General features: G+C 49.2%; 1 protein-coding gene across 1 annotated transcript in view; it reads right to left on the bottom strand.

Moving 5' to 3' along the window:
* Window positions 1-26,654, bottom strand: part of EIF2A (eukaryotic translation initiation factor 2A) — a 163,992-nt gene that overhangs the window by 126,618 nt on the left and 10,720 nt on the right. The window contains exon 2 of the mRNA XM_063916042.1: window positions 12,864-12,933. Coding sequence (XP_063772112.1) covers window positions 12,864-12,933 — 70 coding nt within the window. The remainder of the gene's footprint in view (window positions 1-12,863; window positions 12,934-26,654) is intronic.

Raw genomic sequence — 26,654 nt, forward strand, 5'->3', positions numbered from 1 at the left:
TTCTGGAGGCAATTGCTGGTGAATGTCTCCACGGAGGAATTGATTAGAATTCATTTTGATGATCATCTTCTCCACATTTTCTGGAAGTAACCTCGTACGCCGATTGCTGACAAGGTGAGCGGCTGCACTAAACACTCTTTCGGAGTACACACTGGAGGGGGGGCAACTTAGGTAAAATAAAGCCAGTTTCTGCAAGGGCCTCCAAATTGCCTCTTTTTCCTGCCAGTATACGTACGGACTGTCTGACGTGCCTACTTGGATGCGATCACTCATATAATCCTCCACCATTCTTTCAATGGTGACAGAATCATATGCAGTGACAGTAGACGACATGTCAGTAATCGTTGGCAGGTCCTTCAGTCCAGACCAGATGTCGGCACTCGCTCCAGACTGCCCTGCATCACCGCCAGCGGTGGGCTCGGAATTCTTAGCCTTTTCCTCGCACCCCCAGTTGCGGGAGAATGTGAAGGAGGAGCTGTTGACGGGTCACGTTCCGCTTGACTTGACAAGTGTCTCACCAGCAGGTCTTTGAACCTCTGCAGACTTGTGTCTGCCGGAAAGAGAGATTCAACCTAGGTTTTAAATCTAGGATCGAGCACGGTGGCCAAAATGTAGTGCTCTGATCTCAACAGATTGACCACCCGTGAATCCTGGTTAAGCGAATTAAGGGCTCCATCCACAAGTCCCACATGCCTAGCGGAATCGCTCTGTTTTAGCTCCTCCTTCAATGTCTCCAGCTTCTTCTGCAAAAGCCTGATGAGGGGAATGACCTAACTCAGGCTGGCAGTGTCTGAACTGACTTCACGTGTGGCAAGTTCAAAGGGTTGCAGAACCTTGCACAACGTTGAAATCATTCTCCACTGCGCTTGAGTCAGGTGCATTCCCCCTCCTTTGCCTAGATCGTAGGCAGATGTATAGGCTTGAATGGCCTTCTGCTGCTCCTCCATCCTTTGAAGCATATAGAGTGTTGAATTCCACCTCGTTACCATCTCTTGCTTCAGATGATGGCAGGACAGGTTCAGGACTGTTTGTTGGTGCTCCAATCTTCGGCACGCGGTGGCTGAATGCCGAAAGTGGCCCGCAATTCTTCGGGCCACCGACAGCATCTCTTGCACGCCCCTGTCGTTTTTTAAATAATTCTGCACCACCAAATTCAATGTATGTGCAAAACATGGGACGTGCTGGAATTTGCCCAGATGTAATGCACGCACAATATTGGTGGCGTTGTCCGATGTCACAAATCCCCAGGAGAGTCCAATTGGAGTAAGCCATTCTGCGATGATGTTCCTCAGTTTCCGTAAGAGGTTGTCAGCTGTGTGCCTCTTATGGAAAGCGGTGATACAAAGCGTAGCCTGCCTAGGAACGAGTTGGCGTTTGAGAGATGCTGCTACTGGTGCCGCCGCTGCTGTTCTTGCTGCGGGAGGCAATACATCTACCCAGTGGGCTGTCAGTCATATAGCCCTGAGTCTGCCCTGCTCCACTTGTCCACATTTCCGTGGTTAAGTGGACATTGGGTACAACTGCATTTTTTAGGACACTGGTGACTCTTTTTCTGACGTCTGTGTACATTTTCGGTATCGGCTGCCTAGAGAAATGGAACCTAGATGGTATTTGGTACCGTGGACACAGTACCTCAATCAAGTCTCCAGTTGCCTGTGAATTAACGGTGGATACCGGACACACGTTTCTCACCGCCCAGGCTGCCAAGGCCTGAGTTATCCGCTTTGCAGCAGGATGACTGCTGTGATATTTCATCTTCCTCGCAAAGGACTGTTGGACAGTCAATTGCTTACTGGAAGTAGGACAAGTGGTCTTCCGACTTCCCCTCTGGGATGCCGATCGACTCCCAGCAGCAACAACAGTAGCGCCAGCAGCAGTAGGCGTTACACTCAAGGATGCATCGGAGGAATCCCAGGCAGGAGAGGACTCGTCAGACTTGACAGTGACATGGCCTGCAGGACTATTGGCTTTCCTGTGTAAGGAGGAAATTGACACTGAGGGAGTTGGTGGTGTGGTTTGCAGGAGCTTGGTTACAAGAGGAAGGGATTTAGTGGTCAGTGGACTGCTTCCGCTGTCATCCAAAGTTTTTGAACTTGTCACTGACTTCTGATGAATGCGGTCCAGGTGACGTATAAGGGAGGATGTTCCTAGGTGGTTATCGTCCTTACCCCTACTTATTACAGCTTGACAAAGGCAACACACGGCTTGACACCAGTTGTCCGCATTTCTGTTGAAATAATTCCAAACCGAAGAGGTGATTTTTTTGGTATTTTGACCAGGCATGTCAATGGCCATATTCGTCCCACGGACAACAGGTGTCTCCCCGGGTGCCTGACTTAAACAAACCACCTCACCATCAGAATCATCCTTGTCAATTTCCTTCCCAGCGCCAGCAACACCCATATCCTCATCCTGGTGTACTTCAACAGTGACATCTTCAATTTGACTATCAGGAACTGGACTGCGGGTGCTCCTTCCAGCAATTGCAGGGGACGTGCAAATGGTGGAAGGCGCAACCTCTTCCCGCCCAGTGTTGGGAAGGTCAGGCATCGCAACCGACACAATTGGACTCTCCTTGGGGATTTGCGATTTAGAAGAACGCACAGTTCTTTGCTGTGCTTTTGCCATCTTAACTCTTAAGTTTTCTAGCAGGAGGATGACTGCTTCCATCCTCAGGTGAAGCTGAACCACTAACCTTGAACATAGGCCAGGGCCTCAGCCGTTCCTTGCCACTCCGTGTCGTAAATGGCACATTGGCAAGTTTAGACGATTTTGATTTAGATTTTTGGCTCATTTTACTGAGCTTTATTTTTTTGGATTTTACATGCTCTCTACTATGACATTGGGCATCGGCCTTGGCAGACGACGTTGATGGCATTTCATCGTCTCGGCCATGACTAGTGGCAGCAGCTTCAGCACGAGGTGGAAGTGGATCTTGATCTTTCCCTATTTTACCCTCCACATTTTTGTTCTCCATTTTTTAATGTGTGGAATTATATGCCAATAATAGATCAACGTATAATACTGGTGGTCACTGGTCAGCAAAACTCTGCACTGTACTTCTCCTATATAATATACCGGTGGTCCCCAGTCCCCACAATAAAGCAGTGTGAGCACAGATATATGCAGCACACTGAGCACAGATATGGAGCGTTTTTCAGGCAGAGAACGTATAATACTGGTGGTCACTGGTCAGCAAAACTCTGCACTGTACTCCTCCTATAATACTGCTGGTCCCCAGAATAAAGATATTTGCAGCCCCCTGAAACAAAATGAGAGGACGCCAGCCACATCCTCTCACTATCATATCCAATGCACGAGTGAAAAATGGCGGCGACGCGCGGCTCCTTATATAGAATCCGAATCTCGCGAGAATCCGACAGCGGGGTGATGACGTTCGGGCGCGCTCGGGTTAACCGAGCAAGGCGGGAGGATCAGAGTCGCTCGGACCCGTGAAAAAAATAAGAATTTACTTACCGATAATTCTATTTCTCATAGTCCGTAGTGGATGCTGGGGACTCCGAAAGGACCATGGGGAATAGCGGCTCCGCAGGAGACTGGGCACAAAGTAAAAGCTTTAGGACTAGCTGGTGTGCACTGGCTCCTCCCCCCATGACCCTCCTCCAAGCCTCAGTTAGGATACTGTGCCCGGACGAGCGTACACAATAAGGAAGGATTTTGAATCCCGGGTAAGACTCATACCAGCCACACCAATCACACCGTACAACTTGTGATCTGAACCCAGTTAACAGCATGATAACAGAAGGAGCCTCTGAAAAGATGGCACACAACAACAATAACCCGATTTTTGTAACAATAACTATGTACAAGTAATGCAGACAATCCGCACTTGGGATGGGCGCCCAGCATCCACTACGGACTATGAGAAATAGAATTATCGGTAAGTAAATTCTTATTTTCTCTAACGTCCTAGTGGTTGCTGGGGACTCCGAAAGGACCATGGGGATTATACCAAAGCTCCCAAACGGGCGGGAGAGTGCGGATGACTCTGCAGCACCGAATGAGAGAACTCCAGGTCCTCCTCAGCCAGGGTATCAAATTTGTAGAATTTAGCAAACGTGTTTGCCCCTGACCAAGTAGCTGCTCGGCAAAGTTGTAAAGCCGAGACCCCTCGGGCAGCCGCCCAAGATGAGCCCACTTTCCGTGTGGAATGGGCTTTTACAGATTTTGGCTGTGGCAGGCCTGCCACAGAATGTGCAAGCTGAATTGTACTACAAATCCAACGAGCAATCGTCTGCTTAGAAGCAGGAGCACCCAGCTTGTTGGGTGCATACAGGATAAACAGCGAATCAGATTTTCTGACTCCAGCCGTCCTGGAAACATATATTTTCAGGGCCCTGACTACGTCCAGCAACTTGGAATCCTCCAAGTCCCTAGTAGCCGCAGGCACCACAATAGGCTGGTTTAAGTGAAATGCTGAAACCACCTTAGGGAGAAATTGAGGACGAGTCCTCAATTCTGCCCTGTCCGTATGAAAAATTAGGTAAGGGCTTTTATAGGATAAAGCCGCCAATTCTGAGACACGCCTGGCTGAAGCCAGGGCTAACAGCATTACCACTTTCCATGTGAGATATTTTAAGTCCACAGTGGTGAGTGGTTCAAACCAATGTGATTTTAGGAATCCCAAAACTACATTGAGATCCCAAGGTGCCACTGGAGGCACAAAAGGAGGCTGTATATGCAGTACTCCCTTGACAAACGTCTGAACTTCAGGAACAGAAGCCAGTTCTTTTTGGAAGAATATTGACAGGGCCGAAATTTGAACCTTAATGGACCCTAATTTGAGGCCCATAGACAGTCCTGTTTGCAGGAAATGCAGGAAACGACCCAGTTGAAATTCCTCTGTAGAGGCCTTCCTGGCCTCGCACCACGCAACATATTTACGCCAAATACGGTGATAATGTTGTATGGTTACATCCTTCCTGGCTTTGATCAGGGTAGGGATGACTTCATCCGGAATGCCTTTTTCCTTCAGGATCCGGCGTTCAACCGCCATGCCGTCAAACGTAGCCGCGGTAAGTCTTGGAACAGACATGGTCCCTGCTGGAGCAGGTCCTTTCTTAGAGGTAGAGGCCACGGGTCTTCCGTGAGCATCTCTTGAATTTCCGGGTACCAAGTCCTTCTTGGCCAATCCGAAGCCACGAGTATAGTCTTTACTCCTCTCCTTCTTATGATTCTCAGTACTTTTGGTATGAGAGGAAGAGGAGGGAACACATACACTGACTGGTACACGCACGGTGTTACCAGAGCGTCCACAGCTATTGCCTGAGGGTCCCTTGACCTGGCGCAATATCTGTCCAGTTTATTGTTGAGGCGGGACGCCATCATGTCCACCTTTGGTTTTTCCCAACGGTTCACAATCATGTGGAAGACTTCTGGGTGAAGTCCCCACTCCCCCGGGTGAAGATCGTGTCTGCTGAGGAAGTCTGCTTCCCAGTTGTCCACTCCCGGAATGAACACTGCTGACAGTGCTATCACATGATTCTCCGCCCAGCGAAGAATCCTTGCCACTTCCATCATTGCCCTCCTGCTTCTTGTGCCGCCCTGTCTGTTTACGTGGGCGACTGCCGTGATGTTGTCCGACTGGATCAACACCGGCTGACCCTGAAGTAGAGGTCTTGCCTGACTTAGGGCATTGTAAATGGCCCTTAGTTCCAGGATATTTATGTGAAGTGACGTTTCCATGCTTGACCACAAGCCCTGGAAATTTCTTCCCTGTGTGACTGCTCCCCAGCCTCTCAGGCTGGCATCCGTGGTCACCAGGACCCAATCCTGAATGCCGAATCTGCGGCCCTCTAGGAGATGAGCACTCTGTAACCACCACAGGAGAGACACCCTTGTCCTTGGAGACAGGGTTATCCGCTGATGCATTTGAAGATGCGATCCGGACCATTTGTCCAGCAGATCCCACTGAAAAAGTTCTTGCGTGGAATCTGCCGAATGGAATCGCTTCGTAAGAAGCCACCATCTTTCCCAGGACCCTTGTGCATTGATGTACTGACACTTGGCCTGGTCTTAGGAGGTTCCTGACTAGGTCGGATAACTCCTTGGCTTTCTCCTCCGGGAGAAACACCTTTTTCTGTACTGTGTCCAGAATCATCCCTAGGAACAGCAGACGCGTCGTCGGAATCAGCTGCGATTTTGGAATATTTAGAATCCATCCGTGCTGTCGTAGTACTACTTGAGATAGTGCTACTCCGACCTCTAACTGTTCTCTGGACCTTGCCCTTATCAGGAGATCGTCCAAGTAAGGGATAATTAAGACGCCTTTTCTTCGAAGAAGAATCATCATTTCGGCCATTACCTTGGTAAAGATCCGGGGTGCCGTGGACAATCCAAACGGCAGCGTCTGAAACTGATAGTGACAGTTCTGTACCACAAACCTGAGGTACCCTTGGTGAGAAGGGCAAATTGGGACATGGAGGTAAGCATCCTTGATGTCCAGAGACACCATATAGTCCCCTTCTTCCAGGTTCGCTATCACTGCTCTGAGTGACTCCATCTTGAACTTGAACCTTTTTATGTAAGTGTTCAAGGATTTCAGATTTAAAATGGGTCTCACCGAGCCGTCCGGCTTCGGTACCACAAACAGCGTGGAATAATACCCCTTTCCCTGTTGTAGGAGGGGTACCTTGATTATCACCTGCTGGGAATACAGCTTGTGAATGGCTTCCAATACCGCCTCCCTGTCGGGGGGAGACGTTGGTAAAGCAGACTTCAGGAACCGGCGAGGGGGAGACGTCTCGAATTCCAATTTGTACCCCTGAAATACTACCTGCAGGATCCAGGGGTCCACTTGCGAGTGAGCCCACTGCGCGCTGAAATTCTTGAGACGGGCCCCCACCGTGCCTGAGTCCGCTTGTAAGGCCCCAGCGTCATGCTGAGGACTTGGCAGAAGCGGGGGAGGGCTTCTGTTCGTGGGAAGAGGCTGTCTGCTGCAGTCTTTTTCCCCTTCCTCTGCCCCGGGGCAGATATGAGTGGCCTTTTGCCCGCTTGCCCTTTTGGGGACGAAAGGACTGAGCCTGAAAAGACGGTATCTTTTTCTGCTGCGAGGTGACTTGGGGTAAAAAGGTGGATTTTCCAGCCGTTGCCGTGGCCACCAGGTCCGATAGACCGACCCCAAATAACTCCTCCCCTTTATACGGCAATACTTCCATATGCCGTTTGGAATCCGCATCCCCTGACCACTGTCGCGTCCATAATCCTCTTCTGGCAGAAATGGACATCGCACTTACTCTTGATGCCAGAGTGCAAATATCCCTCTGTGCATCTCGCATATATAGAAATGCATCCTTTAAATGCTCTATAGTCAATAATATATTGTCCCTGTCCAGGGTATCAATATTTTCAGTCAGGGAATCCGACCAAGCCACCCCAGCACTGCACATCCAGGCTGAGGCGATTGCTGGTCGCAGTATAATACCAGTATGTGTGTATATACTTTTTAGGATATTTTCCAGCTTCCTATCAGCTGGTTCCTTGAGGGCGGCCGTATCTTGTTTTGATAAGCGTGTGAGCGCCTTATCTACGCTAGGGGGTGTTTCCCAACGCGCCCTAACCTCTGGCGGGAAAGGGTATAATGCCAATAATTTTTTAGAAATTAGCAGTTTTTTATCGGGGGAAACCCACGCTTCATCACACACCTCATTTAATTCATCTGATTCAGGAAAAACTACGGGTAGTTTTTTCACACCCCACATAATACCCTTTTTGTGGTACTTGTAGTATCAGAAATGTTCAAAACCTCCTTCATTGCCGTGATCATGTAACGTGTGGCCCTACTGGAAAATACGTTTGTTTCCTCACCGTCGACACTGGAGTCAGTGTCCGTGTCAGTGTCTGTATCGACCTGAGGTAACGGGCGTTTTATAGCCCCTGACGGTGTTTGAGACGCCCGTACAGGTATTAACTGATTTGCCGGCTGTCTCATGTCGTCAACAGTCTTTTGTAAAGTGCCGACACTATCACGTAATTCTTTCCATAAGACCATCCAGTCAGGTGTCGACTCCCTAGGGGGTGACATCACTAACACAGGCAATTGCTCCGCCTCCACACCATTTTCCTCCTCATACATGTCGACACAGCGTACCGACACACAGCACACACACAGGGAATGCTCTGATAGAGGACAGGACCCCACTAGCCCTTTGGGGAGACAGAGGGAGAGTTTGCCAGCACACACCAGAGCGCTATATATATATATATATACAGGGATAACCTTATATAAGTGTTTTTCCCTAATATAGCTGCTGTATATATTAATATGCCAATTTAGTGCCCCCCCCTCTCTTGTTTTACCCTGTTTCTGTAGTGCAGGACTGCAGGGGAGAGTCAGGGAGCCTTCCTCCAACGGAGCTGTGAGGAAAAAATGGCGCTTGTGTGCTGAGGAGATAGGCTCCGCCCCCTTCTCGGCGGCCTTTCTCCCGCTTTTTTGTGGAAAACTGGCAGGGGTTAAATACATCCATATAGCCCAGGAGCTATATGTGATGTTTTTAGCCATTTAAGGTATTTTCATTGCGTCCCAGGGCGCCCCCCCCCAGCGCCCTGCACCCTCAGTGACCGGAGTGTGAAGTGTGCTGAGAGCAATGGCGCACAGCTGCGGTGCTGTGCGCTACCTTATTGAAGACAGGACGTCTTCTGCCGCCAATTTTCCGGACCTCTTCACTCTTCTGGCTCTGTAAGGGGGCCGGCGGCGCGGCTCCGGGACCCATCCATGGCTGGGCCTGTGATCGTCCCTCTGGAGCTAATGTCCAGTAGCCTAAGAAGCCCAATCCACTCTGCACGCAGGTGAGTTCGCTTCTTCTCCCCTTAGTCCCTCGATGCAGTGAGCCTGTTGCCAGCAGGTCTCACTGAAAATAAAAAAACCTATTTAAACTTTTACTCTAAGCAGCTCAGGAGAGCCACCTAGATTGCACCCTTCTCGTTCGGGCACAAAATCTTAACTGAGGCTTGGAGGAGGGTCATGGGGGGAGGAGCCAGTGCACACCAGCTAGTCCTAAAGCTTTTACTTTGTGCCCAGTCTCCTGCGGAGCCGCTATTCCCCATGGTCCTTTCGGAGTCCCCAGCATCCACTAGGACGTTAGAGAAAAAGGGGAAGTTCGGGCGGGTTCGGATCCCGAGGATCCGAACCCACTCATCTCACTAAATATATATATATATATATATATATTATATATATATATATATACATATATATATATATATATATATATATATATATATATATATATATAAATACAAATACATGTACAATCTGCACCAAACAAATGTGCCCCCCCCCCCCTCTCCCTCGTTTTTGCCCCCTGTTATTGTTCAGCAGGGGAGATTCCGGGAGCACTTCCCTGCAGCATGCTGTGGAGAAAATGGCGCTGGTTAGTGCTGGAGGACCAGGCCCCGCCCGCCGACGGCGGGCTTCGGTCCCGCTCAATTTCTTTATACTGGCGGGGATTTTATACTATACTGCCTCCGCAGTATCTGAGATCTGTGCCAGTGCTGTTTTTGAGGTAATAATTGCTGCCCAGGGCGCCCCCCCACGCGCCCTGCACCCGTACAGTGCCTTCTGTGTGTGTGTGTTGGGAGCAATGGCACGCAGCGTTACCGCTGCGCGTGTACCTCATTGAAGATCTGAAGTCTTCTGCCGCCTTTGAAGTCTTCTTTCTTCTAATACTCACCCGGCTTCTATCTTCCGGCTCTGTGAGGAGGACGGCAGCACGGCTCCGGGACGTACAGCGAGGGCGAGACCTGCGTTCCGACCCTCTGGAGCTAATGGTGTCCAGTAGCCTAAGAAGCAGATCCTATCATTTAAGTAGGTCTGCTTCTCTCCCCTCAGTCCCACGATGCAGGGAGCCTGTTGCCAGCAGTGCTCCCTGAAAATAAAACACCTAACAAAAGTCTTTTCAGAGAAACTCAGTAGAGCTCCCCTGCAGTGCATCCAGTCTCCACTGGGCACAGGATCTAACTGAGGTCCGGAGGAGGGGCATAGAGGGAGGAGCCAGTGCACACCCATTCTAAAGTCATAAAGTGCCCATGTCTCCTGCAGAGCCGTCTATACCCCATGGTCCTTACGGAGTCCCCAGCATCCTCTAGGACGTAAGAGAAACATGGATTTCAATGTATTTTCCTGCCTACAATCCGCAGGATCCTTTAGGGCTGCCGTGTCAGGGGACGGAAGAGCCACCTTTTTGGACAGCCGAGATAGAGTTTTGTCCACAATGGAGGGTGACTCCCATTTTTCCCTATCCCCAGAGGGAAACTGATACGCCACTGGAATCCTTTTGGGAATCTGAAACCTTTTGTCAGGATTTTCCCAAACCTTTTCACAGAGTGTTCAGTTCATGAGAGGGAGGAAACGTTACCTCAGGTTTCTTTCCTTTATACATACAGACCCTAGTATCAGGTACAGTAGGGTCCTCAGTCATATGTAATACGTCTTTTATTGCCACAATCATGTACTGAATGCTCTTTGCCAGTTTTGGATCTAATCTGGCATCACTAGTCGACACTTGAGTCAGTGTCCGTGTCGGTATCCGTATCAGCTATTTTGGTAAATGAACGCTTTTGTGACCCTGAGGGGGCCTGTACCTGGAATAAGGCGTCCTCCATGGATTTTCTCCACGTTTGTGTCTGAGGGGGTCTGGACTTGAAACACATCCTCTACGGATTTCTTCCATGCCTGGTTCTGAGACTCAGATTTATCCAATCTCTTATTTATCAGAGCCACATTAGCATTTAAAGCACTCAACACATTTACCCGATCAGGTGTCGGCGGTGCCAACAGGGTCACTCCCGCAGCCGTTAGTGTCCCTAACATAGTCTCCTCCTGGGAAGAGCACTCCGCCTCAGACATGCCAACACACGTGCACCCAACACACGCAGACACACTGGGCCTATAGGGGACAGACCCACAGTAAAGCCTGTCAGAGACACACAGAGTGAGTTATTGCCAGCTCAAACCCCAGCGCCCAATCCCGGTCTGAAAACACCACAGAAAATGTCCCAGACCAGCAGCGCTTTTAGAAGTTGCATATAATGCACCAAAATAACTGTGCCCCACCCCCCCGTTTTGCACCCTGTTACTTGTACAGTAGTGTGAGGAAGGACCAGCGTCTCTGCAGCCTTGTGTAGAGAAAATGGCGCTGGGCTGTGTTCTGTGAGGGCTAAGCTCCGCCCCCGTAATGGCGCGCTTCAGACCCGCTCTTTTAAAAAAAAAATGTATACTGGCAGGGGTCCGGACAGTGCCCTGGCACTTAGTCCGCTCTTGCCAGGTAGTTATTGAGGCTAGATACACTGCCCAGGGTGCCCCCCCTGCACCCTGTAGTGCCGCTGTGTAGTGGGAACATGGCGCGCAGCGTGCAATCGCTGTGCGGTACCTCAAAGCCGTCACTGAAGTCTTCTGATCTTCTTCTACTCACCTGTCTTCTGGCTCTGCAAGGGGGGTGACGGCGGGCTCTGGGAACGAGCATCTAGGCGTACCTAGCGATCAGACCTTCAGGAGCTAATGGTGCCCTGCAGCCAAAGAAGCAGAGCCTTTAAACTCACAGAAGTAGGTCTGACTTCTCTCCCCTAAGTCCCACGAAGCAGGGAGACTGTTGCCAGCAGTTCTCCCTGAACACAACAAAACCTAATATAAAGTCTTTTCAGAGAAACTCAGTAGAGCTCCTCAGAGTGCAACCAGTTTGCCTGTGCACAGATTCTAAACTGGAGTCTGGAGGAGGGGCATAGAGGGAGGAGCCAGTTCACACCCCTTTGAAAGTCTTAAAGTGCCCATGTCTCCTGCAGATCCCGTCCATACCCCATGGTTCTTGAAGTGACCCCAGCATCCTCTAGGACGTATGAGAAGGGAGGATATCCAATTAGCCCCGGTAATTTACTGGGGCTAATTGTCCCGACGGTCGCTATCCTATTAGCCCCGATAAGCCATTATATGTTGCTGCACCGGGTGCCGGCTGCTGACAGCTTCCGATGCAGCGCTGCTCCTCCAGTCACATGGCCACTCCCCAGTCATGTGACCGCTGCCGGGGGTGGGGGAAAGGGGAAGGGGATGCGGGTCACGGCGCTGGCCCGGCTTCCCCGCCGGGGGTCACCACACCGAATGACAGCTTCCAGGTCGCGGCGCCATGCCTGCAGTCCCAGCCTGCTGCAGTGGGCATGGGACACTGCAGGTTGTCCGTGGTCAACAGGGATTTTTTTAACAGCCTATTTTCAAGTGAAAACGGGGCTGTTTCTCACGAAAACAGACAGGTTTCACTGAACCTGTGTGTTTTCAAGAAACAGGGCATTTTTTTTTTATTTATTTTTTTACAGGCGTTCTAATAGGATAGCCTGTAAAAAAAAAAATTTGGTGAAACATCAGGAAAAATCTACCATGGCTAATAGGATACCCCTCTAAAAGTTACATTTTAATATTACTTCATCATATCAACGAACCAACCATAAAAGAGTGCTCCAAACAAGGAATTTTCTTTTTGTTTTGGCCCAGGCCTAACATTTGGTAATATTTCTTAATTCCTGGAGCACCTCCAACCTCATATTATTGTTATTCCATTTCGGATTTATACACAATGGGTTGGTTATTATACACGTTGCCTTTAATTTATAAGTCTGGTGTAGGATAAAATCCTAGTATATGAATAGGGTTACATGTATCCCAAGATAAACAAAGCAAGGGGAAGAGAACGGTGTTCTTGGTTTTGGGGGCACTCACTCTATAGTCAATAAAATAAACTACTAAATACATACTCAGTACTAAGGATGTAAATGGTATGCAAAAACATTAAATATGTAAAAATAAAGTAGATTGAATTACCAACTTAAATACATTAGCTATTAAAAAGATAATATACCTTGGAAATGAATCAAAGTTTGCAAACTTTGGAGGCCCCTGGATCAACTGGATGCCATCGGATCCCCTGACTAGAAATAAAAACAAAAATAATATATACAACAATGACTTTTCTGCTAGCCATAATTGCCACATTTAACATATATCTCTTTGAAAACTATGGTTACATATAATCTATGTTGGACAAAGGAACAGTATAAACTGTATAATTATATATTGCAGCTAAAATTCTAAACTAGTCAACTATTTAAAGGCGAGGGGGGGGGGGTCAGCAAATCCAGTGGGGAATATCGCTAATCCCAGTCTTAGTCTTAAAGTGCATACACACTTGGCGTTTTTGCCCAGCGTGTATGCAAAGCGATGATCGAGGACATCGCTGGCAGGAAAATAGCTCAGTATATACACACTGAGCTACTTTTCCTTTTCCCTATGCCAGCAATGTTCACGGGGGTGGGGGGGGCACTTTCCACAGTAGGAGTCTGTAGAAAGTGATTCACTCGGCTGTTCAAATAGCCCGGCGGACGGCGGCGGCAAGCGATGGTGCAGGAGCGCGCATCAGCGCTTGCTAGCCCATACACACAGAACGAGTTTGAGCTTAAAGTAGCTCAAAATGCCAAAAGTGAGCTACTTTGAGCTCAAAACCGCTCAGTGTGTGTGGGCCTTTACACTAATTCTTTTGTTTTATATCAATTTGGGTGCATGCACATCACCTTATGTCCTACACGTTTATCATAAACTGTATGTTCCGTTTTTAAGCAATTACAAAGTTTGTTTCTCTTTTATCCACGTGTACTTAATAATAATAATAATAATAATAATTTTATTTATATAGTGCTCTTTCTCCAATGGAACTCAAGGCGCTTAACAGATACATAGCATAATATACTTGCTTCTACGTACACTCCCATTCACCCAGCGCCAAGGGGGCTACACACATATATATCATTATTGAAACTGCGGAACTTTCATTCATATTTGTTTATATTAAAAAGTGGGATATGCTGACAAAAATCTACATTAGGCTACATAGCTCCAAAACACACACTTTGTTATCTATAGCAAGTCAATGACATGAGTATTCTTACAACATTTTCAGAGATTTATCAAGATACAGCAAAGCTCTGAATCGTGATGAAAGCTACCACATATTCCCACAACATCATTAAGATCAACTTTTACCAAACTAGGTTGGTGTTGTTATTGTAGATTAAGGAGTTATTCCATGTTCATCTTTCATTACGATAATGTGACAATTATCAATCTCAAATTTACAGAGAAGCTGTAAATCAGACCTGTGAAACTACAAGCCCCAGCATGATCTTACAGAATGCTGATAGGCTGTCCAGGCCTGATATAATAAGAATTTACTTACCGATAATTCTATTTCTCATAGTCCGTAGTGGATGCTGGGAACTCCGAAAGGACCATGGGGAATAGCGGCTCCGCAGGAGACTGGGAACAAAAGTAAAAGCTTTATGACTAGCTGGTGTGCACTGGCTCCTCCCCCTATGACCCTCCTCCAAGCCTCAGTTAGGATACTGTGCCCGGACGAGCGTACAAAATAAGGAAGGATCTTGAATCCCGGGTAAGACTCATACCAGCCACACCAATCACACCGTACAACTTGTGATCTGAACCCAGTTAACAGTATGATAAACGTAGGAGCCTCTGAAAAGATGGCTCACAACAATAAACAACCCGATTTTTGTAACAATAACTATATACAAGTATTGCAGACAATCCGCACTTGGGATGGGCGCCCAGCATCCACTACGGACTATGAGAAATAGAATTAATCGGTAAGTAAATTCTTATTTTCTCTGACGTCCTAGTGGATGCTGGGAACTCCGTAAGGACCATGGGGATTATACCAAAGCTCCCAAACGGGCGGGAGAGTGCGGATGACTCTGCAGCACCGAATGAGAGAACTCCAGGTCCTCCTCAGCCAGGGTATCGAATTTGTAAAATTTAGCAAACGTGTTTGCCCCTGACCAAGTGGCTGCTCGGCAAAGTTGTAAAGCCGAGACCCCTCGGGCAGCCGCCCAAGATGAGCCCACCTTCCTTGTGGAATGGGCTTTTACAGATTTTGGCTGTGGCAGGCCTGCCACAGAATGTGCAAGCTGAATCGTACTACAAATCCAACGAGCAATCGTCTGCTTAGAAGCAGGAGCACCCAGCTTGTTGGGTGCATACAGGATAAACAGCGAGTCAGATTTTCTGACTCCAGCCGTCCTGGAAACATATTTTCAGGGCCCTGACTACGTCCAGCAACTTGGAGTCCTCCAAGTCCCTAGTAGCCGCAGGCACCACAATAGGCTGGTTCATGTGAAACGCTGAAACCACCTTAGGGAGAAATTGAGGGAGAGTCCTCAGTTCTGCCCTGTCTGAATGAAAAATTAGGTAAGGGCTTTTATATGATAAAGCCGCCAATTCTGAGACACACCTGGCTGAAGCCAGGGCTAACAGCATGACCACTTTCCATGTGAGATATTTTAATTCCACAGTGGTGAGTGGTTCAAACCAATGTGACTTTAGGAGACTCAACACTACATTGAGATCCCAAGGTGCCACTGGAGGCACAAAAGGAGGCTGTATATGCAGTACCCCTTTGACAAACGTCTGAACTTCAGGCACTCAAGCCAGTTCTTTTTGGAAGAATATTGACAGGGCCGAAATTTGAACCTTAATGGACCCTAATTTTAGGCCCATAGATAGTCCTGTTTGCAGGAAATGCAGGAAACGACCCAGTTGAAATTCCTCTGTAGGGGCCTTCTTGGCCTCACACCACGCAACATATTTTCGCCAAATGCGGTGATAATGTTTCGCGGTTACATCCTTCCTGGCCTTGATCAGGGTAGGGATGACTTCATCTGGAATGCCTTTTTCCTTCAGGATCCGGCGTTCAACCTCCATGCCGTCAAACGCAGGCGCGGTAAGTCTTGGAACAGACAAGGTCCCTGCTGGAGCAGGTCCTTTCTTAGAGGTAGAGGCCACGGGTCCTCCGTGAGCATCTCTTGAAGTTCCGGGTACCAAGTCCTCCTTGGCCAATCCGGAGCCACGAGTATAGTTCTTACTCCTCTCCTTCTTATGATTCTCAATACTTTGGGTATGAGAGGCAGAGGAGGGAACACATACACTGACTGGTACACCCACGGTGTTACCAGAGCGTCCACCGCTATCGCCTGAGGGTCCCTTGACCTGGCGCAATATCTGTCTAGTTTCTTGTTGAGACGAGACGCCATCATGTCCACCTTTGGTTTTTCCCAACGGTTTACAATCACGTGGAAAACTTCTGGGTGAAGTCCCCACTCCCCCGGGTGGAGGTCGTGTCTGCTGAGGAAGTCTGCTTCCCAGTTGTCCACTCCCGGAATGAACACCGCTGACAGTGCTGTCACATAATTTTCCGCCCAGCGAAGAATTCTTGCAGCTTCTGCCATTGCCCTCCTGCTTCTTGTGCCGCCCTGTCTGTTTACGTGGGCGACTGCCGTGATGTTGTCCGATTGGATCAATACCGACTGACCCTGAAGCAGAGGCCTTGCTTGACTTAGGGCATTGTAAATTGCCCTTAGTTCCAGGATATTTATGTGAAGAGACGTTTCCATGCTTGACCACAAGCCCTGGAAATTTTTTCCCTGTGTGACTGCTCCCCAGCCTCTCAGGCTGGCATCCGTGGTCACCAGAATCCAGTCCTGAATGCCGAATCTGCGGCCCTCTAGAAGATGAGCACTCTGCAACCACCCCAGGAGAGACACCCTTGTCCTTGGAGATAGGGTTATCCGCTGATGCATCTGAAGATGCGATCCGGACCATTTGTCCAGCAGATCCCACTGAAAAGTTCTTGCATGGAATCTTCCGAATGGAATCGCTTCGTAAGAAGCCACCATCTTTCCCAGGACCCTTGTGCATTGATGCACCGACACTTGTCCTGGTTTCAGGAGGTTCCTGACTAGCTCGGATAACTCCCTGGCCTTCTCCTCTGGGAGAAACACCTTTTTCTGGACTGTGTCCAGAATCATCCCTAGGAACAGTAGACGTGTTGTTGGAATCAGCTGCGATTTTGGAATATTTAGAATCCACCCGTGCTGACGTAGCACTACCTGAGATAGTGCTACTCCGACCTCTAACTGTTCCCTGGACCTTGCCCTTATCAGGAGATCGTCCAAGTAAGGGATAATTAAGACGCCTTTTCTTCGAAGAAGAGTCATCATTTCGGCCATTACCTTGGTAAAGACCCGTGGTGCCGTGGACAATCCAAACGGCAGCGTCTGAAACTGATAATGACAGTTTTGTACCACACACCTGAGGTACCCTTGGTGAGAAGGGTAGATTGGGACATGGAGATAAGCATCTTTGATGTCCAGAGACACCATATAGTCCCCTTCTTCCAGGTTCGCTATCACTGCTCTGAGTGACTCCATCTTGAATTTGAACCTTTTTATGTAAGTGTTCAATGATTTCAGATTTAAAATCGGTCTCACCGAGCCGTCCGGCTTCGGTACCACAATCAGCGTGGAGTAATACCCCTTTCCCTGTTGTAGGAGGGGTACCTTGATTATCACCTGCTGGGAATACAGCTTGTGAATAGCTTCCAATACTGCCTCCCTGTCGGAGGGAGACGTTGGTAGAGCAGACTTCAGGAACCGGCGAGGGGGAGACGTCTCGAATTCCAATTTGTACCCCTGTGATACTACCTGCAGGATCCAGGGGTCCACTTGCGAGTGAGCCCACTGCGCGTTGAAATTTTTGAGACGGGCCCCCACCGTGCCTGAGTCCGCTTGTAAAGCCCCAGCGTCATGCTGAAGACATGGCAGAAGCGGGGGAGGGCTTCTGATCCTGGGAAGAGGCTGCCTGCTGCAGTCTTTTTCCCCTTCCTCTGCCCCGGGGCAGAAATGAGTGGCCTTTTGCCCGCTTTCCCTTATGGGGACGAAAGGACTGAGTTTGAAAAGACGGTGTCTTTTTCTGCTGAGAGGTGACCTGGGGTAAAAAGGTGGATTTCCCAGCCGTCGCCGTGGCCACCAGGTCCGATAGACCGACCCCAAATAACTCCTCTCCTTTATACGGCAAAACTTCCATATGCCGTTTGGAATCCGCATCACCTGACCACTGTCGTGTCCATAAACTTCTTCTGGCAGAAATGGACAGCGCACTTACTCTTGATGCCAGGGTGCAAATATCCCTCTGTGCATCTCGCATATATAGTAATGCATCCTTTAAATGCTCTATAGTCAATAATATACTGTCCCTATCCAGGGTATCAATATTTTCAGTCAGGGAATCCGACCAAGCCACTCCAGCGCTGCACATCCAGGCTGAGGCGATTGCTGGTCGTAGTATAACACCAGTATGTGTGTATATACCCTTTAGGATATTTTCCAGCTTTCTATCAGCTGGTTCCTTGAGGGCGGCCGTATCAGGAGACGGCAACGCCACTTGTTTTGATAAGCGTGTGAGCGCCTTATCTACCCTAGGGGGTGTTTCCCAACGCGCCCTAACCTCTGGCGGGAAAGGGTATAATGCCAATAATTTATTAGAAATCAGCAGTTTTTTATCGGGGGAAACCCACGCTTTGTCACACACCTCATTTAATTCATCTGATTCAGGAAAAACTATGGGTAGTTTTTTCACACCCCACATAATACCCCTTTTTGTGGTACTTGTAGTATCAGAAATGTTCAAAGCCTCCTTCATTGCCGTGATCATGTAACGTGTGGCCCTACTGGACATTACGTTTGTCTCGTCACCGTCGACGCTGGAGTCAGTATCCGTGTCTGGGTCTGTGTCGACCATCTGAAGTAACGGGCGCTTTAGACTCTAGAGCCCCTGACGGTGTTTGAGACGCCTGGACAGGCACTAACTGATTTGCCGGCTGTCTCATGTCGTCAACAGTTTTTTGCAAAGTGCTGACACTGTCACGTAATTCCTTCCATACGACCATCCAGTCAGGTGTCGACTCCCTAGGGGGTGACATCACTATTACAGGCAATTGCTCCGCCTCCACATCATTTTCCTCCTCATACATGTCGACACAATCGTACCGACACACAGCACACACACAGGGAATGCTCTGATAGAGGACAGGACCCCACGAGCCCTTTGGGGAGACAGAGGGAGAGTTTGCCAGCACACACCAGAGCGCTATATATATACAGGGATAACCTTATATAAGTGTTTCTCCCTTCTATAGCTGCTGTATTTGTATTATCTGCCAATTAGTGCCCCCCCTCTCTTGTTTTACCCTGATTCTGTAGCAGGACTGCAGGGGAGAGTCAGGGAGTCGTCCTTCCAGCGGAGCTGTGAGGGAAAATGGCGCTTGTGTGCTGAGGAGATAGGCTCCGCCCCCTTTTCGGCGGCCTTTTCTCCCGCTTTTTTTAGGAAAACTGGCAGGGGTTAAATGCATCCATATAGCCCAGGAGCTATATGTGATGCATTTCTTTAGCCATGTAAGGTTTAAAACGTGTTTTATTGCGTCTCAGGGCGCTCCCCCCCAGCGCCCTGCACCCTCAGTGACCGGAGTGTGAAGTGTGCTGAGAGCAATGGCGCACAGCTGCAGTGCTGTGCGCTACCTTATTGAAGACAGGAACGTCTTCTGCCGCTGATTTTTCCGGACCTCTTCGCTCTTCTGGCTCTGTAAGGGGGCCGGCGGCGCGGCTCCGGGACCCATCCAAGCTGAGCCTGTGATCGTCCCTCTGGAGCTAATGTCCAGTAGCCAAGAAGCCCAATCCACTCTGCATGCAGGTGAGTTCGCTTCTTCTCCCCTTAGTCCCACGATGCAGTGAGCCTGTTGCCAGCAGGTCTCACTGAAAATAAAAAACCTATTTAAACTTTTACTCTAAGCAGCTCAGGAGAGCTACCTAGCATGCACCCTTCTCGGCCGGGCACAAAAATCTAACTGAGGCTTGGAGGAGGGTCATAGGGGGAGGAGCCAGTGCACACCAGCTAGTCATAAAGCTTTTACTTTTGTGCCCAGTCTCCTGCGGAGCCGCTATTCCCCATGGTCCTTACGGAGTTCCCAGCATCCACTAGGACGTCAGAGAAAAATAAATCCAGATTAAAAAGATAACTCTAGGAACACATTTTAAAAATAAAGATATATTTGGGAAGTTTGAAATGTTTGTGAAAAGCTGACATTTATTCCATACACGGCTTCCCAATAACGGCTTGCATCTGAACAAAAAAAAAAATCTCGTAGGTAGGGTGGCAATGCAATCCACATCACCAGGCAAAGTAGTGCAGGACTACAGTTGCCACACAAACCCCTTTTCCACTGCCCAAATAACTTGGGTTACTGCCAGATCTACCCAGGTCAGACCTCAGTGGAAACGGCTCCCAAAATAACCTGGGTCCAGTGACCTGGCAATCCAACCCAGGAAGCAAGCAAGTTTGACCCAGGTAATACTGAAAGACTGTGTTTGGAGATTATGGGGCACTGGCAGATGATGTCATCTGTCAGTGCCATACAGAGACAGCACATGCAGTCATCACAGTAGCCGCTGGAAATGCCGACACTGAACACAGACAGCCTGAACTAACCGCAGCCTAAAAAGGGGTATAGCCACTGCTTGAACTACACGCTGACCCATAACTTGACCCTCAGTCTGAACTGCAGCCCACAGCCCATCATTGCTACAATGCTGTGAGCAGTCCCCACCCCTCCCTTTTGTTGCCTTTTGTGGCCTCATCTTTGTGAGCCTGAAAATGTCCATTTCTAATGACATCCGTAGGGCTGTAACACACTGGCCGGTTTCTCCCGGATGGCAAAAAGCCGGACAAACTTTGTCCGGCTTTTTGCCATCCGGGAGAAACCGGCAGAGTCTCGCACACAGGACGGCTTTGAGCCGTGTGTAATGCTGTGCGCATGCGCAGCATCAGACACGGCTTCAGAAAAAACCGTTGTGTGTGAAAGCTCCCCTTCACACACACGGTTCACTGGCTGCAAAGACGGCCCGGCGGCCGCCCGGACGCGGGACCTTCCAGTGGTGAGACCCGGCTGCAACCCGGCAGCCGGGCCGGGGCCGTGCAGTGTGAAGGGACCCTAGCCCTCACACTGTTAACTACAATGCCGGCACGGGAAAAAGCCGTCCGGCTTTTTCCCGGCCGGAAAAAGCCGGGTAGTGTGTTTTAGCCCATAGGGTTTTGCAGGGCTGACCCGGGTTCAGTGTAAACGTGGCCGACCCGGGAATAACACGGGTCGAAGTGCAGTGGAAACGAGTTCTGAAGGCGGGTCTGGCCCTGGGATTTTGATGGAAAAATAAGAATTTACTCACCGGTAATTCTGTTTCTCGTAGTCCGTAGTGGATGCTGGGAACTCCGTAAGGACCATGGGGAATAGCGGGCTCCGAAGGAGGCTGGGCACTCTAGAAAGATCTTAGACTACCTGGTGTGCACTGGCTCCTCCCACTATGACCCTCCTCCAAGCCTCAGTTAGGTACTGTGCCCGGACGAGCGTACACAATAAGGAAGGATTTTGAATCCCGGGTAAGACTCATACCAGCCACACCAATCACACCGTACAACTCGTGATATGAAACACAGTTAACAGTATGAAACAATAGAGCCTCTCAACAGATGGCTCAACAATAACCCGATTTAGTTAACAATAACTATGTACAAGTAATGCAGATAAACCGCACTTGGGATGGGCGCCCAGCATCCACTACGGACTACGAGAAATAGAATTACCGGTGAGTAAATTCTTATTTTCTCTAACGTCCTAGTGGATGCTGGGAACTCCGTAAGGACCATGGGGATTATACCAAAGCTCCCAAACGGGCGGGAGAGTGCAGATGACTCTGCAGCACCGAATGAGAGAACTCCAGGTCCTCCTCAGCCAGGGTATCAAATTTATAGAATTTTGCAAACGTGTTTGCCCCTGACCAAGTAGCTGCTCGGCAAAGTTGTAAAGCCGAGACCCCTCGGGCAGCCGCCCAAGATGAGCCCACCTTCCTTGTGGAATGGGCATTGACAGATTTTGGCTGTGGCAGGCCTGCCACAGTATGTGCAAGCTGAATTGTACTACAAATCCAACGAGCAATAGTCTGCTTAGAAGCAGGAGCACCCAGCTTGTTGGGTGCATATAGGATAAACAGCGAGTCAGATTTTCTGACTCCAGCCGTCCTGGAAACATATATTTTCAGGGCCCTGACAACGTCTAGCAACTTGGAGTCCTCCAAATCCTTAGTAGCCGCAGGCACCACAATAGGCTGGTTCAGGTGAAACGCTGACACCACCTTAGGGAGAAACTGGGGACGAGTCCTCAATTCTGCCCTATCCATATGGAAAATCAAATAAGGGCTTTTACAAGACAAAGCCGCCAATTCTGATACTCGCCTGGCAGAAGCCAAGGCCAATAACATAACCACCTTCCATGTGAGATATTTCAGATCCACGGTTTTTAGTGGTTCAAACCAAAGTGATTTTAAGAAAACTCAACACCACGTTGAGATCCCAAGGTGCCACAGGAGGCACAAACGGGGGCTGACTATGCAGCACTCCTTTTATAAATGTCTGAACTTCAGGTACTGAAGCTAGTTCTTTTTTGAAAGAAAATCGACAGAGCCGAGATCTGTACCTTAATGGAACCCAATTTAAGGCCCATAGTCACTCCTGCTTGCAGGAAATGCAGAAATCGACCTAGTTGAAATTCCTCTGTTGGGGCCCTTTCGGCCTCACACCATGCAACATATTTTCGCCATATGCGTTGATAATGAGTTGCTGTAACCACTTTCCTGGCTTTAGTAAGCGTAGGAATTACTTCCTCCGGAATACCCTTTTCCTTCAGGATCCGGCGTTCAACCGCCATGCCGTCAAACGCAGCCGCGGTAAGTCTTGGAACAGACAGGGCCCCTGCTGCCGCAGGTCCTGACTGAGTGGCAGAGGCCATTGGTCCTCTGATATAAATTCTTGAAGTTCTGGGTACCAAGCTCTTCTTGGCCATCCACGAGTATCGTTCTTACTCCTCGCCTTCTTATTATTCTCAGTACCTTTGGTATGAGAGGCAGAGGGGAGAACACCTAAACCGACTGGTACACCCACGGTGTTACCAGAGCGTCCATAGCCATCGCCTGAGGGTCCCTTGACCTGGAGCAATATCTTTTTTAGCTTTTTGTTAAGGCGGGACGCCATCATGTCCACCTGTGGCCTTTCCCAATGGTGTACAATCCTATTGGAAGACTTCTGGAGGAAGTCCCCATTCTCCCGGGTGGAGGTCGTGTCTGTTGAGAAGATCTGCTTCCCAGTTGTCCACTCCGGGAATGAACACTGCTGACAGTGCTAACACATGATTTTCCGCCTATCGGAGAATCCTTGTGGCTTCTGCCATCGCCATCCTGCTTTTTGTGCCGCCCTGTTGATTACATGGGCGACTGCCGTGATGTTGTCTGATTGGATCAGTACCGGCTGGTTTTGAAGCAGAGGCCTTGCTGGCCTCAGGGCATTGTAAATGGCCCTCAGATCCAGAATATTTATGTGTAGGGAAATAACCTGACTTGACCAAAGTCCCTGGAAGTTTCTTCCCTATGCGACTGCCCCCCAGCCTCAAAGGCTGGAATCCATGGTCACTAGGACCTAGTCCTGTATGCCGAACCTGCGGCCCTCTTGAAGATGGGCACTCTGCAGCCACCACAGTAGAGATACCCTGGTCCTTGGAGACAGGGTTATCAGCCTATGCATCGGAAGATGCGATCCGGACCACTTGTCCAACAGGTCCCTCTGAAAAGTTCTTGTATGGAACCTGCCTAATGGGATTGCTTCGTAAGAAGCTACCATTTTTCCCAGGACTCGCGTGCAATGATGCACCGCTACCTATTTTGGTTTCAGGAGGTCTCTGACTAGAGATGACAACTCCTTGGCTTTCTCCTCCGGGAGAAACACTATTTCTGGTTTATGTCCAGAACCATCCCCAGGAACAGTAGACGTGTCATAGGAACCAGCTGTGACTTTGGACTGTTTAGAATCCACCTATGCTGTTGTAGCACTTTCCAAAATAGTGCTACCCCGGCTACCAACTGCTCCTTGGACCTCGCCCTTATAACGAGATTGTCCAATTACGGGATAATTACAACTCCCTTTTTTTGAAGGAGTATCATCATTTCGGCCATTACCTTGATAAAACACCCTCGGTGCCATGTACAGTCCAAACGGCAGTGTCTGGACTTGGTAATGGTAATCCTGTACCACAAATCTGAGGTACTCCTGGCGAGGATGGTAAATGGGGACATGCAGGTAAGCATCCTTGATGTCCCGGGATACCATGTAATCCCCCTCGTCCAGGCTTGCAATAACCGCCCTGAGCGATTCCATCTTGAACTTGAATTTTTTTATGTTCAAGGATTTTAAATATAAAATGGGTCACACCGAACCATGCGGTTTCGGTACCCCAACCCGTGTGGAATAGTAACCCCGTCCTTGTTGAAGTAGGGGCACCTTGAGTATTACCTGCTGGGAATACCGCTTATTAATTGCCTCTAGCACAGCCTCCCTGCTTGAGGGAGTTGTCAGCAAGGCATATTTTAGGAAACGGCTGGGGGGAGACATCTCTAATTCCAGCTTGTACCCCTGAAATACTACTTGGAAGAAACAGGGATCCACCTGTGAGCGAGCCCACTAATTGCTGAAATTTTTGAGGCGGCCCCCCACCGTACCTGGCTACACCTGTGGAGCACCCGCGTCATGGTGTGTACTCACAGGAGGCGGGGGAAGAATCTTGATTCTGGGAACAGGCTGACTGGTGCAGCTTTTTCCCTCTACCCTTGTCTCTGTACAGAAAGGAAGCGCCATTTGACCCGCTTGCTTTTCTGAAGCCGAAAGGACTGTACCTTTTTCTGTGAGGAAACCTGAGGTAAAATTATTTCTTCCCAGCAGTTGCTGTGGATACGAGGTCCCAGAGACCATCCCCAAATAATTCCTCACTCTTATAAGGCTCTCTATGCGCTTTTTAAGTCAGCATCACCTGTCCAGTGACAGGTCTCTAATACCCTCCTGACAGAATGGACATTACATTTATTTTGGATGCCAGCCGGCAAAATATCCCTCTGTGCATCCCCCATATATAAGACAACGTCTTTAATATGTTTTTATGTTTGCCAACTATTATCCCTGTTTGACAGGGTCACCAACCACGCTGCAGCAGCACTATCTGCAGGTCTCAGTCTAGTACCTGAGTGTGTAAATACAGACTTCAGGATAGCCTCCTGTTTTTTTTATCAACAGGTACCTATTAAAGTGGCCGTATCCTAAGACGGCAGTGCCACCTTTTTTGACAAACGTGTGAGCGCCTTATCCACCCTAGGGGATATCTCCCAGCGTAACTTATCCTCCTGGCGGGAAAGGGTACGCCATCAGTAACTTTTTATAAATTACCAGTTTCTTAACAGGGGAACCCACGCTTTTCACACACTTCATTTATTCATCTGATGGGGGAACAAAACACTGCCTGTTTTTTCTCCCCAAACCTAAAACCCATTTATAGAGGTTAAAGTCAGAAATGTATAACACATTTTTTATTGCCGGGATCAAGTCACGGATTGGATTGTGTATATGTCTCCACCTTGTCGACACTGGAGTCAGACTCCGTGTCGACATCTGTGTCTGCCATCTGAGAGAGCGGGCGTTTTTGAGCCCCTGATGGCCTTTGAGACGCCTGGGCAGGCGCGGGCTGCGAAGCCGGCTGTCCCACAGCTGTTACGTCATCCACCCTTTTATGTAAGGAGTTGACACTGTCGGTTAATACCTTTTACCTCTCTATCCACTCTGGTGTCGGCCCCACAGGGGGCGACATCACATATATCGGCCTCTGTTCCGTCACCATATAAGCCTCATCATTCAACATGTCGACACAGCCGTACCGACACCGCAGACACACAGGGAATGCTCTAAACGAGGACAGGACCCACAAAAGCCCTTTGGGGGGACAGAGTGAGAGTATGCCAGCACACACCAGAGCGCTATATACTGCAGGGACTAACTGAGTTATGTCCCCTATAGCTTTATATCTACATATATATAATGTATACTGTGCCTAAATTTAGTGCCCCCTCTCTCTTTTTTTAACCCTTGTAGACTGCAGGGGAGAGCCAGGGAGCTTCCCTCCAACGGAGCTGTGAGGGAAAATGGCGCCAGTGTGCTGAGGAGATAGGCTCCGCCCCTTTTTCGCGGCCTATTCTCCCGTTTTTTATGGACTTCTGGCAGGGGTATTTACCTCATATATAGCCCCTGGGGCTATATATTGAGGTATTTTTGCCAGCCAAGGTGTTTTTATTGCTGCCTCAGGGCGCCCCCCCCCAGCGCCCTGCACCCTCAGTGACCGGAGTATGAAGTGTGTGAGAGGAGCAATGGCGCACAGCTGCAGTGCTGTGCGCTACCTTGGTGAAGACTGAGTCTTCATGCCGCCGATTTTCCGGACCATCTTCTTGCTTCTGGCTCTGTAAGGGGGACGGCGGCGCGGCTCCGGGACCGAACATCAAGGCTGGGCCTGCGGTCGATCCCTCTGGAGCTAATGGTGTCCAGTAGCCTAAGAAGCCCAATCCGGCTGCAAGCAGGCGAGTTCGCTTCTTCTCCCCTTAGTCCCTCGCTGCAGTGAGCCTGTTGCCAGCAGGTCTCACTGAAAAGAACAAATTCTAAGACTATAACTTTCTAAGAGCTCAGGAGAGCCCCTAGTGTGCATCCAACCTCGGCCGGGCACGAAATCTAACTGAGGCTTGGAGGAGGGTCATAGTGGGAGGAGCCAGTGCACACCAGGTAGTCTAAGATCTTTCTAGAGTGCCCAGCCTCCTTCGGAGCCCGCTATTCCCCATGG

This window comes from Pseudophryne corroboree, chromosome 4 (genome assembly GCF_028390025.1).
Source record: "Pseudophryne corroboree isolate aPseCor3 chromosome 4, aPseCor3.hap2, whole genome shotgun sequence".
Classification (NCBI taxonomy): domain Eukaryota; kingdom Metazoa; phylum Chordata; class Amphibia; order Anura; family Myobatrachidae; genus Pseudophryne; species Pseudophryne corroboree.